Raw genomic sequence first — 18,091 nt, forward strand, 5'->3', positions numbered from 1 at the left:
GTAAGGGACTACAATGGTCCTAAAAGCCCCCTTACTAAGATGTTAAGAAAAACAAACGTTTGCTTTCCTAAAACAGAAAGAATTTGCGATAATTCAGGTTGGAGTGAACCTGAATTATCGCATATTCTTTCTGTTTTAGGAAAGCAAACTTTTGTTTTTCTTAACATCTTAGTAAGGGGGCTTTTAGGACCATTGTAGTCCCTTACACACTCCAATGAGTTCTGGGTCACCATGAGCTTGCTGGTTAGTCTGTGCCTATGTGAACTGTGACAGGGCATGTTTATTACTTACTGTATATTTATTACTGAATATTTTTGAGTTGATATAACATAATAATAATGCTTTTTGGTTGTAATGAAAGAAAGAAAGAAAGAAAGAAAGAAAGAAAGAAAGAAAGAAAGAAAGAAAGAAAGAAAGAAAGAAAGAAAGAAAGAAAGGCGTATGATTTTTAGCTGAGATACACAAAGAAATACATGAAAATGCAAAATCTCAAATCTTTTTTAATAAGCAGGTTGTGTAAATCAATTGGAAAAAAAACACACAAAATATTAGCATTTCCTGCTCAAGGCCAGGATTCCCACCCACAATATCTTGGATTTAGATCTTGGACAATGAGATTAAAAATGACCACCAAACAGTAAACGTTTTCAAGTAGTTCTTTGAGAAACTGTACATTTCTGCTATTGACATTGACTCAAAACGTTATTGTCTGAAATAGACCTCATTTGACTATCAGCTGATCAGAAGGGTCTACTCAACAAAGATGTCACTAAAGATGAGGCCATGGAAGCTTTTTCCTCCTTCCTAAACAACAAGGGCCTAGGCCTTGATGGCCTTCCAAAAGGGGTTTGTAAGATCTATGCAGATCTTCTACATTTGTACAATAAGTCCCTTCTTAGAAACCAATTCAGTGTTAACAGCCCTAAGGGCCTGTTTCCACTACACGCAGATTGGATGCAGAATGGAAGCAGAAAAACTGCCTATGGGAAAATCTGCATCAGAAAAATCGTGTTTAGTGGAAACAGGCCCATAGGCATTCATTGGAGTCCGTTTTTCTGCATCCATTCTGCATCCAATCTGCGTGTAGTGGAAACAGGCCCTAATTGTTGTATTGCCAAGACCAGTGCAGTTTGCATGTTAAGTTAACTCACTTGACTCCAGGTTCAAAAATTCTCCAGTCAGGAAATTTTGGCGCTTACTTGGCACCCGTGCTGCGCCGCATTTGGGCACCCCATAGGCCATAATTTTAATTATGGCTATAGCGGGTCAGACCAAATTGCGGTAAAATCAGGGTAAGCACTATGAGAATACAGTGGCTTGCAAAAGTATTCGTCCCCCTTGAAGTTTTCCACATTTTGTCACATTACTGCCACAAACATGAAGCAATTTTATTGGAGTTCCATATGAAAGACCAATACAAAGTGGTGTACACGTGAGAAGTGGAACGAAAATCATACATGATTCCAAACATTTTTTACAAATAAATAACTGCAAAGTGGGGTGTGCGTAATTATTCAGCCCCCTTTGGTCTGAGTGCAGTCAGTTGCCCATAGACATTGCCTGACGAGTGCTAATGACTAAATAGAGTGCACCTGTGTGTAATCTAATGTCAGTACAAATACAGCTGCTCTGTGACGGCCTCAGAGGTTGTCTAAGAGAATATTGGGAACAACAGGAATATGTGAGGGAGCAGGCTGGTGTTGTACTTTATACTGGTTGAACTCGATGGACGTATGTCTTTTTTCAACCAAAATAACTATGTAACTATGTAACTATGTAACAACACCATGAAGACCAAAGAACACATCAGACAGGTCAGGGATAAAGTTACTGAGAAATTTTAAGCAGGCTTAGGCTACAAAAAGATTTCCAAAGTCTTGAACATCCCACGGAGCACTGTTCAAGCGATCATTCAGAAATGGAAGGAGTATGGCACAACTATAAACCTACCAAGACAAGGCCATCCACCTAAACTCACAGGCCGAACAAGGAGAGCACTGATCAGAAATGCAGGCAAGAGGCCCATGGCGACTCTGGACGAGCTGCAGAGATCTACAGCTCAGGTGGGGGAATCTGTCCATAGGACAACTATTAGTCGTGCGCTGCACAAAGTTGGCCTTTATGGAAGAGTGGCAAGAAGAAAGCCATTGCCAACAGAAAAGCATTAGAAGACCTATTTGCAGTTTGCCACAAGCCATGTTGGGGACACAGCAAACGTGGAAGAAGGTGCTCTGGTCAGATGAGACCAAAATGGAACTTTTTGGACAAAATGCAGAACGCTATGTGTGGATGAAAACTAACACTGCACATCAATCTGAACAAACCATCCCCGCTGACAAATATGGTGGTGGCAGCATCATGCTCTGGGGGTGCTTCTCTTCAGCTGGGACAGGGAAGCTGGTCAAAGTTGATGGAAAGATGGATGGAGCCAAATACAGGGCAATGACTGGTGCGGAGGTTCACCTTCCAGCAGGACAACGACAACGACTCTAAACATAAAGCCAGGGCAACAATGGAATGGTTTAAAACAAAACATATCCATGTATTAGAATGGCCCTGTCAGAGTCCAGATCTAAATCCAATCAAGAATCTGTGGCAAGATCTAAAAAAACTGCTGTTCACAAACGCTGTCCATCTAATCTGACTGAGCTGGAGCTGTTTTGCAAAGAAGAATGGGCAAGGATTTCAGTCTCTAGATGTGCAAAGCTAGTAGAGACATACCCTAAAAGACTGGCAGCTGTAATTGCAGCAAAAGGTGGTTCTACAAAGTATTGACTCAGGGGGCTGAATAATTACGCACACCCCACTTTGCAGTTATTTATTTGTAAAAAATGTTTGAAATCATGTATGAGTTTCGTTCCACTTCTCACGTGTACACCACTTTGTATTGGTCTTTCACGTGGAATTCCAATAAAATTGCTTCATGTTTGTGGCAGTAATGTGACAAAATGTGGAAAACTTCAGGGGGGGGGGGGGTCATGGGGGCGAATACTTTTGCAAGCCACTGTATATTAGTTATATACCCTAAGATTACTTGGAGCAGGGAGAGTCATCTTTCAGATTCTCCCTCTGCCCAAATAACACTGGCCTAATTCATATGTATGTAAAATTCTTTGTGTATTCTTTATACTTTGCCTCTTGCAGTGTTGCTTGATTTATCATGTACAGTATATTGGGTCTACACATATATATGAGGGTCATCAAGTAATGTTGTGTGACTGCAGAATTGCAGTAACTGTTTTTCAGCAGCATTAACATGACGCTTCCCCATGTAATTCTTCTATAACAAAGGGATTGAAAACCAAGTAAAAAGATATGACAAATGCTTTAATAAAGGAGGTGATTATGTGAAGAAATAATCAAGAAAACAAGTGTTTCCTTAGTTAATAAATGAAAATGATCTATAGTTTTTGGATGACGCTTATACATTCTGGATTAACCCATTGGAGTTGACACCAGGACATATTATATATGTTCTGCTATTCTCTATGTGTATACCAGGACCATGTTCAGAGTTATTTGTAGTACTATAAATCTTTAGACTTCTTTCACGCTATGTTTGTTGTGTTGCGTCGCAATGGACAATATCATTGCATCACATTGCATCACAACACAAATGCAATAATATTCTGTGGGAGCTATCAAACTTTATTGCAGTGTGATGTGGCGAGTTCCGTCAGGATAACACACTGCATGCAGTATGTTTACGGGGTAACCTTGGCGTTTACAGTGACAGTGAGCCATACTTTCATTGTACTGTATGCCTTACCGTGTGGTTGCTCTGCACTGTTTAAGCTCAATGCTACTTTTTGGATATGTTGCATTGTGAGTGAAGAACAATTTTTCGCTTTGTGATTTCATTCAGGCAGCAAGAAACAAATCACATACATACCAGCTTGGGTAGAAGTTGCAAACACTGTAGGATATGAAGCAGCACATAGAAGCCACAATGGTCCATTTGCACCCAATCTTCTTAATGAGCAAAGGAGGAAGTAATAATGAAGAGAGGCTGAGCGACACGTACATTACACTAAGTGAGGCAACTCCAAGTCCTTCAATTCTATTAAGACTACTCTGTATAAGGAGAGAAAAAAATATCACTGTAATGTTTCATAGTTACATAGTTACATAGTTATTTTGGTTGAAAAAAGACATACGTCCATCGAGTTCAACCAGTATAAAGTACAACACCAGCCTGCTCCCTCACATATCCCTGTTGATCCAGAGGAAGGTGAAAACCCTTACAAGGCATGGTCCAATTATCCCCAAAAGGGAAAAATTCCTTTCCGACTCCAGATGGCAATCAGATAAAATCCCTGGATCAACATCATTAGGCATTACCTAGTAGTAGTTAGTAATTGTAGCCATGGATATCTTTCAACGCAAGGAAAGCAACTAAGCCCCCTTTAAATGCAGGTATAGAGTTTGCCATAACTACTTCCTGTGGCAATGCATTCCACATCTTAATCACTCTTACTGTAAAGAACCCTTTCCTAAATAAATGGCTAAAACATTTTTCCTCCATGCGCAGATCATGTCCTCTAGTCCTTTGAGAAGGCCTGGGGACAAAAAGCTCATCCGCCAAGCTATTATATTGCCCTTTGATGTATTTATATGTTTCATATCTCTTTTTTCCCCTTAATAAACAGATGTCTTGAATATAATAAACTATATACTGTTAAAGCTCAACTGCAGGCCTGAGTAGGCCATGTCACAGTTTAAAGAGTTTATTTCTATTTGTGCACTGGTGTATTGATGTCAAATATGACATCAGACTGCAATAATGTCAAACTGCACTGACAGTCTGCACCAAGGATGGGGTTCAGAGAAATACAAAATGCAAAATGTCTGCTTCAATAGGTCAGAACAGATAGAGAAAGCCACAACCACATAGGGATAGAGACTTCATGGAGATAGAGTCCCCTGATACTAAAAAAAACGAGCATACTAGCATGCCCCACAGTTGCCATCGTGTTTACCTTTGGCAGATATAAGCTCAGAGACACAGACACATATACAGACTCAAAGATAAAACATTTTCCCCAAACATTCAGTGCACTATGTGAAGTGCTGCAGAAGATGTTGTTGCTTATATTCAATTGGCTAGGGGGTCGCCCATACATTTGCATAAAACTGTATATGCCCTATCAGGTAGAGTAACCCTTTAAGTAGTAAAAGCTGCTTTCACTGCTTTCTAATGATAAAGTGGTGTCATTGCTCATTTTATACTGTAGCGTTGGAACAGCCCAAAAGAGGCAAACACACCTTGTTGACAAATGTATGACAAACCTCAATTCATGTAACTCTCGCTAAATTACAAGAATTATCAGAGAAAAATTGCCTGCTTGTAGCAATCTGCTGCACGTGACAACCTTACTATAAATAATTTCCATGCTTTCTGACTGCATCAGAAAAAGTCAGACTTTTATCCATAGCCGTAAAAAAGCTTATGCACACAGGTGTGTTATTATGACTAAGGCCTCATTTTGCTGTATTATTATGCTTCAAAGAGAAGTTAGAAAGCAATTTACAGCAAAAAGACCTAGGATGTCTCACACACCTTAGTCAATGACATAATGTAGCTTTGTAAGTTGTGTAAATATGTGTCTAATCACTCATGAACAAGCTGCTCATGGTGATATGAAGTGCATGTCATTTCTATTGAGCTAAATTCTCTACTGTGGCCCATATAAATAGTATTTATTTTTCTATTATTTATATAGAATAGGCGCAATTTATTTAAAGGGAACCTAAACTGAAAGGGATATGGCTCTTTCCTTTTAAACGATACCAGTTGCCTGGCAGTCCTATTGATCTCTTTGGCTGCAGTAGTGGCTGAATCACAGACCTGAAACAAGCATGCAGCTAATCCAGTCTGACTTCATTCAGAGCATCTGATCTGCATGCTTGTTCAGGGGGCTGTGGCTGAAAGTATTAGAGACACAGGATCAGCAGGAGAGTCAGGCAACTAGTATTATTTTAAAAGGAAAAATCCATATCCTTCTCAGTTTAGGTTCCCTTTAAGTATTTATATAGCGCCGACATAATACGCAGCGCTGTACAGAGTATATTGTCTTGTCACTAACTGTCCCTCAGAGGGGCTCACAATCTAGTCACTACCATAGTCATATGTATGTACTGTGTAGTGCATGCATAGTCTAGGGCCAATTTTTTTGGGGGAAGCCAATTAACTTATCTGTATGTTTTTGGGATGTGGGAGGAAACCGGAGTGCCCGGAGGAAACCCACGCAGACACGGGGAGAACATACAAACTCTTGCAGATGTTGACCTAGCTGGGATTCGAACCGGGGACCCAGCACTGCAAGGCAAGAGCGCTAACCACTACGCCACCGTGCTGCCCAAAATAACGTATTATTCCCAGGTAGAGGCAGTGGCATAGCTAAGAAACCCTGGGCCCCAGTGCAAGTTTTACAGTTGCCCTATCCCCCCCCCCCCCCCCAACCATTCTATACATAACAATTCATATGATGCAACAAAGCCTGCCAAGGACATCCACAGTATGAGAGTGTAAGCAGAGTAGAGGAACCGTTTGTTAATGATTACCACTATACAAAGCATGTATACAGGGAGTGCAGAATTATTAGGCAAATTAGTATTTTGACCACATCATCCTCTTTATGCATGTTGTCTTACTCCAAGCTGTATAGGCTCGAAAGCCTACTACCAATTAAACATATTAGGTGATGTGCATCTCTGTAATGAGAAGGGGTGTGGTCTAATGACATCAACACCCCATATCAGGTGTGCATAATTATTAGGCAACTTCCTTTCCTTTGGCAACATGGGTCAAAAGAAGGACTTGACAGGCTCAGAAAAGTCAAAAATAGTGAGATATCTTGCAGAGGGATGCAGCACTCTTAAAATTGCAAAGTTTCTGAAGCGTGATGATCGAACAATCAAGCGTTTCATCCAAAATAGTCAACAGGGTCGCAAGAAGCATGTGGAAAAACCAAGGCGCAAAATAACTGCCCATGAACTGAGAAAAGTCAAGCATGCAGCTGCCAAGATGCCACCAGTTTGGCCATATTTCAGAGCTGCAACATCACTGGAGTGCCCAAAAGCACAAGGTGTGCAATACTCAGAGACATGGCCAAGGTAAGAAAGGCTGAAAGACGACCACCACTAAACAAGACACACAAGCTGAAACGTCAAGACTGGGCCAAGAAATATCTCAAGACTGATTTTTCTAAGGTTTTATGGACTGATGAAATGAGAGTGAGTCTTGATGGGCCAGATGGATGGGCCTGTGGCTGGATTGGTAAAGGGCAGAGAGCTCCAGTCCGACTCAGACGCCAGCAAGGTGGAGGTGGAGTACTGGTTTGGGCTGGTATCATCAAAGATTAGCTTGTGGGGCCTTTTCGGGTTGAGGATGGAGTCAAGCTCAACTCCCAGTCCTACTGCCAATTTTTGGAAGACACCTTCTTCAAGCAGTGGTACAGGAAGAAGTCTGCATCCTTCAAGAAAAACATGATTTTCATGCAGGACAATGCTCCATCACACGGGTCCAAGTACTCCACAGCGTGGCTGGCAAGAAAGGGTATAAAAGAAGATATACCTTGTTCACCTGATCTGAACCCCATTGAGAACCTGTGGTCCATCATAAAATGTGAGATTTACAAGGAGGGAAAACGGTACACCTCTCTGAACAGTGTCTGGGAGGCTGTGGTTGCTGCTGCACACAATGTTGATGGTGAACAGATCAAAACACTGACAGAATCCATGGATGACAGGCTTTTGAGTGTCCTTGCAAAGAAATGTGGCTATATTGGTCACTGATTTGTTTTTGTTTTGTTTTTGAATGTCAGAAATGTATATTTGTGAATGTTGAGATGTTATATTGGTTTCACTGGTAAAAATAAATAATTGAAATGAGTATATATTTGTTTTTTGTTAAGTTGCCTAATAATTATGCACAGTAATAGTCACCTGCACACACAGATATCCCCCTAAAATAGCTAAAACTAAAAACAAACTAAAAACTACTTTCAAAAATATTCAGCTTTGATACTAACCTCCCTGGCGGTATGGTAGGGTTTTTTAACTTTTTTTTTTTTAGCATGTAGCTAGCCTAGCGCTAGCTACATGCTTCCCCCCTCCCTGTGCGTCCACCCGTATGCGCTGATCGCCGCCGGCGCATATGCCTATCCGTAAATCCCGTTCTGAACATGGCGACGGCCCGCGATGACGTCATAGACGTCATCGACGTCGTGACGTCAGAGGGAGTCCCGATCCACCCCTCAGCGCTGCCTGGCACTGATTGGCTAGGCAGCGCACGGGTCTCAGCTGGGGAGCACCCTCTGATGCGGCGGATAGCGGCGAATTGGCGCGGGGCGGCGGTGATCGTGAGTAACACGTGTATAAAAAAAAGTTATACAGATCGGCCCAGCGGGGCCTGAGAAATCCTCCTGCGCGGCTTACCCCGTGTCCAGCACGGGGTTACCGCTAAGGAGGTTAATGAGTTTTTTGGGTTCATTGAGAACATGGTTGTTGTTTAATAATAAAATTATTCCTCAAAAATAGAACTTGCCTAATATTTCTGCACTCCCTGTAGAAATGATCATTTGATGATGAGCATAGCGCCATAGAAGAGCTAATACTGAGTTGGAGGGAGGGCTTATAGTAAGCCCCTCTGGTCCAGGGGCCTGATGCAGTCACAACCTCTGCAACCCCTATTGCTATGCCATTGGGTAGGGAGCAGTTTAAAGTCCCATGAATGATAGTCAAAATTGTATAAAATTTTCAACAAAAATATCAAACACCAAGGAGTTACTTCTGTCTCTGGCTGTAAGTAATCTTCTAAATATTCCATTAAATATACCACTAGGCATACAAGTAATTATGGCACTGGATGAAAGAGTATGATTATTGCCAATAGTTAGAACATCTGTTATTTTATCTATATTCAACTATGGCCTTCCCTAACCCTTCTCTCACACTAACCCTCCCTTACTTATGCCTGACACTACCTCCGTCCCTCCCTAACCTAACAGTAACCCCCGCTCCTCCATTAAAGCCCCCTACTCAAGATTCATGCACTTTATCATCATTGTGCAACACAACAAAACATTTTTTTCATGATGATAGCAGTGGATAACTCTGCCGTTATCTGAAATTTCAAGCTTCGTACATTACATAGTGACCCTCTATGCTGCCACTTTCTAGAGTTCAGCTATATATTAGCCCCAGTTCTGTTGCAACTGTGTCTCAACTCCCACAACCACAGAACAACAGGATTTAATAGCCTGACCACCCCTCAGAGTCCAACTAAAAAACCTTTGGAGCCAAAGCCTTCTGTCATGTCGTCAATACCAAAATGCGAAGTTCAGATGTTTATGTAATCCATGCACTCATCCAGTGGCATAACTATAGAATTTGACACCCGGTACTGGTTATTTAAAGAACCCCCCCACAAAAAACACCATTTTTTTGATAGGAGGGTTGATGGGTTGGGGCGCCGTGTGGGTTGCTGCAATGTTTGGGCCATTTGGGGAGGAAAGGAGTCATCAGGAGGTGGACGGAGCTAACCGTTATGAAACTCTGTACTCTAAATACACAATAATAATATGGTAGGACATTAGACTATGACCATGGTATGATTAGATTGTGAGCTCCTCTGAGGACAGTCAGAAAAAGGGGCCATATGACAGTGGGGGATGCATAGGAGGGGGGCTAAAGTGGTAGAGTCACAAAACAGAGAGCTTGGTGGGACAGGACATATGGCAGGAAGGACTGAAGTTTGCAGGGACATGCTGTCATTGAAATCTGAAAAGAGGAAAGGGTCATGGGGAAGACAACAGGGTGGGAGGGGAAGCTGGGAGAATAGATCAGATTACCTGCAATCGTGCTCATCTAAATTGCCTGGAGCTTGCTTCTTCGCTCACTACAGAAGTCGGCTGTCAGCACCTGTATCACTGGCTTCTGCAGCAGCAGACTACCCTGCATTATTGATTAATTATTCTTCTGATCAGGATATAGTCCAGGGCACTCCTGTATTACAGCAGCCAGTGAACATGGCTACTAATGACAGGCAACTTCTGAAGCACTGAACACGTCCTGCCACCTCTCCCTGCTAATGTACCAGCTACAGCACAGCAATTATTTTGTCTACTCACCCTGCTGCTCTGCACATTCACTCACTGCAGGCTGTGTGTAGAGAGCAAGGAAATACATTGCCCACGGACAGGAAGGGGAGGGGTGCTACATCTAGTACAGGAAGTAGTACAGTCCCATGCACAGCCTGATGCTATTTTCCCAAATGTTGCCCAAACTACGGAAAAAGGTCCCAGGTGGAAGAACACAGTGGCTTAGCACCACAGCGGCACCCCTAGCCATGGCTACACCCAGGCTTGTGAGCACCTGCAGCCCTGTGGTCAGTACGCCACTGTGCACGTGTGCTCACATATCTGGAAAGGAAGATCTGTGAGAAGCTTCTGAGAACAGGTTTGAGAAATACTGCATGACTTCCAATTCTGAGTATCCAGTCTGGTATAATATACAATAATCATACAATACAAAACGTGTCTACCTACTCTGCATTGCCCATATAATTATCATATTTGCTTTTGTCTACAGGTTGTGTCAGGTATGTTAAGTTCCCAGTTCACAGAACAGCATAGCTAGGGGCTGTCATTACATATATAGGGCTTGATTCACAAAGCGGTGCAAAGTGTTTGCACGCCAGTGAAAAGCCCCTTATCACGCCTAAACTCACTCTAGGCGTGATAAGAAGAAACTCGCGCGAAGTTACCGCGCGTACGCGCGTAAGTGCGCGCGCAGCACCCGACGCTTCGCGCGAAGCTCCCATTAAACCCTATGGGACTTTGCGCGCGCGCTCACGCGCGAACGCGCGTACGCGAGGTAACTTTGCGCGAAGAGCAGGAAAAAGCGGTGATAACTCAGTGGTGAAAAGGTCATCACGCCTAAAGTCTTTTAGGCGTGATAACTGGGTTATCACCGCTTTGTGAATCAAGCCCCTAGTATATCACCAGGAGCAAACCTAGGATTTTCAAGGGGGGGATTCCTGAAAGGTCTCCCTCAGCCACGCACAATACAGTATAATAATATGGTAGGACTTCATGCTCGGTACACATAATGCAATTTCCCGTCCGACCGACCAACCGACAATGGGATAGATCAGGAGCAGCTTGGATACAGATAATAATGACAGCCGACATTGCTAATGAAGGGGAAAATGAAGCATTCACACAGCAGGGGCACAGGGCTGGGCTCATACTCAATTCTGTTAAAGGGACTCCGAGCAGTGCAGAAACTTTGGAAAGATGCATACCATTTTGAAGCTCTCTTTCTCCTCTTTCCAACGATATATAAACCGCCGCCCTACGCCTTTTAGTTTTCACTATTTTCGTGATCGAAATCGCCACCGCGATTTTGATCGCGAAAATATCGAAAACTAAAAGGCGTGGGGCGGTGGTTTATGTGTCGTTGGAAAGAGGAGAAAGAGAGCTTCAAAATGGTATGCATCTTTCCATAGTTGCTTGTATTACACAGGACGACTTTTCTCCAAAGTCAGCAGCTGAATGGAGCTGGGGAAAAGTCGCCCTGTGTAATACAAGTAACTATGGAAAGATGCATACCATTTTGAAGCTCTCTTTCTCCTCTTTCCAATGACACAAAAACTGCCGCCCTACGCCTCTTAGTTTTCGATATTCTTGTGATCGAAATCGCAGCGGCCGCGAATTCGATCGCGAAAATAGCAAAAACTAAAAGGCGTAGGGCGCCGGTTTATATATCGTTGGAAAGAGGAGAAAGAGAGCTTCAAAATGGTATGCATCTTTCCATAGTTTCTGCACTGCTCGGAGTCCCTTTAAGTTCCCCAGAGCTGCTCCATACTCTGTACACACACTGCTACTCCATGCTCTGTACACACACTGCTGCTCCATGCTCTGTACACATGCTCGTGCTCCATGCTCTGAGTCTGTACACACGCTGCTGCTATATCCAAAATCAACTGTAGCTGGGAAAGAAAGGGGGCAGTGCTGTGAGCTGCAGGATGCCTGCAGATATTCTGGTGTCTCAACTCGTGCTTGTCGCCAGACACTGCACCGGCCCTGGTCTGAGGGGGGATACTGGGCAGCTGTAATCCCCCTTGCGTTTGCTTATGATCACAATTCAGAAATCTTTGTGAGGAGCTCTACATAAGCACAGAATACAAACTCTTCCTCACTAAAGTCACTGAATCTGCAGAAAACAAACTCTGCTCTGTTTGTTCAGTCTTATCAACCAGTGCAGTTTCTAGGCTAAAAAGCACCCAGGGCGAGGGTGTAAAAACTGTGCCCCCCCCCCCCCGAGCAAGGTATGGGTGCCCGCAGTATAGGTTAGCCAGGTCTAGTTGCACTTAGTATAGGTCCCCCCAGTATAGGTAACCAAGAATAGGTACCCCAGTATAGGTAGCCAGGCATAGGTGAGCCAGTATAGTTGCCCCCGCTATAGGTTAGCCAGGTAGGTGCCTCCAGTATAGGTAGCCAGTATAGTTGCCCCCAATATAGGTTAGATAGGCAGGCGCCCCCGGTATAAGTTAGATAGGTAGGTGCTCCAGTACAGGTTAGCTAGGTGGGTGCCTCTAATATAGGTAGCCAGAATAGTTGCCCCCAGCATAGGTTAGATAGGTAGGTGCCCCCAGTATAGGTTATTTAGGTAGGTGCCTGCAATATAGGTAGCCAGTATAGTTGCCACCTGTATAGGCTAGGTAGGTAGGTAGGTGCCCCCAATACAGGTTAGATAAGTGCCCCCAGCGTAGGTTAGATAGGTAGGTGCCCCCAGTGTAGGTTAGATCGGTAGCTGCCCCTCAGTGTAGGTTAGATTAGGTAGCTGCCCCCCAGTGTAGGTTAGATAGGTAGCTGCCCCCAGTGTCGGTTAGATTAGGTAGGTGTCCCCCAGTGTAGGTTAGATTAGGTAGGTGCCCCCCAGTATAGGTTAGATTAGGTAGGTGCCCCCCCAGTATAGGTTAGATTAGGTAGGTGCCCCCCAGTCTAGGTTAGATAGGTAGCTGCCCCCCAGCGTAGGTTAGATTAGGTAGCTGCCCCCCAGTATAGGTTAGATTAGGTAGCTGCCCACCAGCGTAGGTTAGATTAGGTAGGTGCCCCCCCAGGGTAGGTTAGATAGGTAGCTGTCCCCCATAATAGAGGGGGGAGCCGGAGCCGCGGGGAGGGCAGCCCTCCCTCTCCCTCCCTCTCCTGGGCCGCCCTCCGTGCTCCCCCCTCAGATGCAGAGTGAGCCAGCCAGGGAGGAAGCGCTGTATACAACATACCTCCCTGCGTTCCAAGTGCTGCTCTCTCGCCGCCGGTCTCTTTCTCTCTGCCGCATATACGATGATACACACGCTGCTTCCGGAAGCAGCGTGTGTATCATCATATAGGCAGAGAGGAAGAGACCGGCGGCTAGAGAGCAGCGCTTGGAACGCAGGGAGGTATGTTGTATACAGCGCTTCCTCCCTGGCTGGCTTGCTCTGCATCTGAGGGGGGAGCACGGAGGGCGGCCCGGGGAGTGGAAGGGAGGGAGAGGTCGGGCTGCCCTCCCCGCGGCTCCGGCTCCCCCCTCCATTACAGCGCCCACCTCCCACCAGCTCCCAACAGCGCCCCGGGCGACGGCACGGGCCGCACGGCCCTAGAAACGGGCCTGTTATCAACTCAAATGATTGTTCAAAGAATAATATGAGAAGGTAACTGATAAACTTCCAAACAAACTGAATCTTTTAATCCTTTCAGCAACTTTTCATGGAAAAATGTCGTCCCTGAAGAATACCATGGTGTGGCTAAATTTTTACCACAAAGACAAAATTTTGGCAACACTAACACTTGCTTACATGTGCAGGTGTGGCCATCTACAAAACATGTTTTCCAACTGTAAACCTTGAGGGAAAGCCCTGGTTACTCCATGCTTGGTGTACAGTGGGATGCAAAAGTTTGGGCAACCTTGTTAATCATCACGATTTTCCTGTATAAATCATTGGTTGTTACAATGAAGAATGTCAGTTAAATACTGTATATTGTATAGGAGACGCACACAGTTACATAGGTAGGTGATATTTGAGAAGTGAAATGAAGTTTATTGGATTTACAGAAAGTGAGCAATAATTGTTTAAACAAAATTAGGCAGGTGCATAAATTTGGGCACCACAAAAAAAGAAATGAAATCAATATTTAGTTCATCCTCCTTTTGCAGAAATTACAGCCTCTAAACGCTTCCTGTAGGTTGCAATGAGAGTCTGGATTCTGGTTGAAGGTATTTTGGGCCATTCCTCTTTACAAAACACCTCCAGTTCATTCAGGTGTGATGGCTTCAGAGCATGGACAGCTCTCTAACTCACGCCACAGATTTTCAATTATATTATGCTTTGAGTTTTACATGCGCATATTGTTTTTAACACTGTGAGTGTAATATTAAGCTTTTTTACTTGGAATAAATACGGAGTTACGCTATGGGAGCTGATGGTTAGTTCCTTTAGGTACTTATCAGGCTGCTATTTGGAGTTATACTAGTTACATCAAAGCGCTGATTGCTGGTCCCTGAAAGCTCAGCATAACAATTGGTGAGCCTGCATTCTTTCTATTCTATAGCATGTGGTGAAGAGGTCGGTGAAGGAATATAAAACACCGGGCAGTGTGGAGGCACAGTTGGTTGTTGCAGGGTGTCTGCATGACATGCAAAGTGGCAGGTGCAGGCAGCTTTTGCACAGATATAGGAAAGAAGGATTCAAAGATCTATACGGGTTTACGCTATGTTGTATCACAATTTCTCCCTGAGGAACAAGTGGAAGCGAGACGGGAGTTTGGCACAGTGATAAGATTGTATCTAAGCGTGTATGCTGGTTTATGGTACAATCAGCCATCCCATCTGTGTCAACATAGGAGAAAGAAAGATGCCGAGAAGGAAATCTATTTGAAAAAGTGAACATTGCTGATCTGTGATAAATCAGACACTAAATGCTGGTGAGAGTGCATATTACAGTAAATTAGTGGAGTTATCGCTGCACACAGTGAAACTGTTAATATTTGAACTTTTTTTCTGTGACTGTGGGGTGTGAGCACTGTACGGACAACTGAATATTCTTTACAACAACCTTGTACAAGTCGGTGTTGACTTCATCATCAGCTAACTCTGTCAAGGTCATCAAATTCTAAAATGATACCACCATCCTTGGCCTCTATGGCGAAAATGGGGACAACACATACTAAAGTAAAGCAATTTAGAGAATCTCCAAATGGTGGAAGCACTGGCTTAACAAAAGGGGAAGCAGCCCCTGCCCCGCGAGGGGCCCGGGGCCCCCCTGGGGCCTGCTCACGGCCGTTTTGGGGGGGGCAGGAGAGGTTGCAGCATGAGGGGAGAGCTTTGCACATCAGCGGGGAGGGGGGACATTCTCTCCCCCTCCTTCACCTCGGGCTCTCCCCTCTGCGCTCCCCCTTCTGCATCTATCTAAGTGGCAGCAGTGGTGGCGGCGGCAGCAGCTATACGGAGGTCTCCGATCTGCAAGGGCTTCTCTGATCTGCAAGGTCTTCACATTACTTCCTGTTAAAACAGGAAAAAATTCTTGCAGGGGGGGCCCGGGGACTTCTAGTTACGCCCCTGGGTGAAAGGCAACAATCTTGTCTTAAACGCATTTGAAACTGTTGAATTTACTGAGGACAACAGATGGCATCCACACTCAACCCGGTCTCCATCAAAGGCACTGATGTCACCAGGTGTACTTAACATTCGGTTTGTAGGCACTACCATCACCAGTTATTTGAGGTGGGTGGGGGTTTACACCCCCAAAACCCCAAATAAGGCTCAGCAAAGTATGTTCTTTCTGAGACATCTGAAAAAGTTTGGAATGTCACAGGAGCTGATGACCAGCTTCTGCACCATCAAATCTATCCTCTGCTCCTCTGTTATCGTCTGGTATGTAGGCACAACTACAAGCGACAAGTATAAACTTCAAAGAGTAGTCACCCCTGCCACCACTGAACCTCAAATATACTTCTAGACTAAGTTCCAGGGATAACAAGATAACAGCCCCTCCCACCCCTGCAGGTGTTTCTTCAACCTTATTCGTTCAGGCTGCTTCTACAGAACCATCCCCACCAAGACCTCCAGGCAAAAGAACACTTTCTTTCCCCAAGTAGTCCTCCTCCTTAACTCAAGTCCCATCCTCAGCAAAGACTCCCAGGCTTGCGCACTCGCATCTCTGGTATCCTTGCTTTATGAACCCATGTCCTATAATCTACATGTCTACATGGTCTTTAATGTACATTATTCACTGCATGAATCGTACTGTGACCACTGCCGAGTGTACCACAAATAATTTCAGGTACAAAAACTGTCGTGAATGAAGCTGATTCTGATTCCTGTATCCTGATCTTGAAATCTAAACCTGAAATCTTGACATAGAAGCCTGTGCCAGAAATCTGATTTGAAACCTGAACCTCAAGCCTAATTTTGCAACCTGTATAACCTGAGACTTGATCTTAAACACTATACTGTATCTGGTGGAAACCTGATCTTTGCAATTCCATCCTACATCTGTTTAATCATGCCTTGGAGTTTATAATTTGCTTTGAACATATCTTCTGCTAGCTGATGAACTTTGGCCTGTTCCAGAATTGTGATCGCTTGCTGCACTCCCCAACTTTCAGATCGGTTATATGGACTTTGATTTCCCCTGGATTTATTCTAGTAGAACATGCGGTTGCACCTAGCTACCTCATTGCGACTTTACTACTGCAGGCTGCCCTGATTGTAGGATTTTATATGGATTTCCCTGTAATTGTAGATTGTTTACCACCTTCACTTTATCTATTTACTAAACATACTTCTAACTACTAACACTTGTATAGCGTTTTTTGCCACTAAGGAAGCACTCAAGAGGCCACCCTGCAGTGTTAGGAATTCTTGCCCAAGGACTTATTACTGAATTGCCCAAGAACTATAGGTACTGACCCTAGCCAGGAAATAAACCCTGGTCTCCCGTGTCAAAGGCAGAGCCCTTAACCAGTACACTAAACATGTGGCTACTCCTAGTAACCACCCTTGTCACTTTATTGCATTAGTGCCCCAATCATGGCAATCTGCTCATAAAATTCTATTGACTTCTCCCCATACTGTACATGGCTCCAACTCTGTGATATCCATTATTCTGAGAGACCTTTTTAGGAACTGTATGGAGAAATGTTATGTTCTGTGAAACTGTACAGAAGTGATATATAAATGTATGAAATAAAACATATACACAGACAAATTAAGACAGAGTTTAAGAAGACCTGCAGATATTATGCTGATGTGATAGTTTACCTGTAAAGTCTGAAGTCCCATATATGCAACGTACAAAAGTAAGATTCCAAACGACAGAACAAGAATGTTCTTAAGATGGGAATGCCGCATCTTGGATCACTGCAGCAATGATTGCACAATCATCCTAAGAAAGTAATAAAGTTACAACAGTTAGCATTATTGCATATAATTCATTTACCATTCCACCCGTGTTTTCCCTTCCCCCAGCACCACCCCATGCTGTAACAAGTTCTTGCCATCAGCTGTATTAGTACAGATGAGGAGATTGTTTTTGTCAGTATCAGTTATGAGGTGAGAGTGTCTTGTTATTCTCTGTAGCAGTAGAATGATAGAAATGATAGAAATAATGTTTTGCTGAACAGTTGCTGTAGACATTGCTATGATGTCCTCTGCAGTTGTAGGAGATTTCCAGAAGAAGCAATCATGCAATATATTCGTGTTACTGATCACAAGGCAGTTGTAGAGCATTATGTGAAGAGTGTTTTTAAGTGCAATATCCTTTAAGTATCCCAAGATTTCAAATAAAGTGTCTAGTTTAGTTTGAAATACACTGGCTGCCTTAAAGTGCAACATTTTTGCACAGCACACTCAGAACATAAGACTTGGAGAAGGACTTGGGAATGCTCACAGATAACAAGTTAAGTTAGCATATAAATGCCAAACATTGGCAGCTAAAACAAATAGAATTCTGGGATGCATACAATGGGAAATAAAATCTTGAGATGCTTGCTACTGCCTCTGTATAAATCACTTCTGAGTTTGGGATACAGTTTTGAGTGCATCA

At 43.7% G+C, this 18,091-nt stretch overlaps 1 protein-coding gene across 1 annotated transcript in view; it reads right to left on the minus strand.

Annotated features, from left to right (window-relative positions):
• Positions 1-17,397, minus strand: part of LOC137570823 (protein unc-93 homolog A-like) — a 52,585-nt gene extending 35,188 nt beyond the window's left edge. Inside the window, exons 1-2 of the mRNA XM_068279532.1 lie at positions 17,308-17,397; positions 3,893-4,074 (exon numbers count right to left, since the gene is read on the minus strand). Of these exons, the coding sequence (XP_068135633.1) occupies positions 3,893-4,074; positions 17,308-17,397 (272 nt within the window). The remainder of the gene's footprint in view (positions 1-3,892; positions 4,075-17,307) is intronic.
• Between the last annotated feature and the right edge of the window lie 694 nt (positions 17,398-18,091).

The sequence above is a fragment of the Hyperolius riggenbachi genome, chromosome 4 (genome assembly GCF_040937935.1).
Source record: "Hyperolius riggenbachi isolate aHypRig1 chromosome 4, aHypRig1.pri, whole genome shotgun sequence".
Lineage (NCBI taxonomy): Eukaryota > Metazoa > Chordata > Amphibia > Anura > Hyperoliidae > Hyperolius > Hyperolius riggenbachi.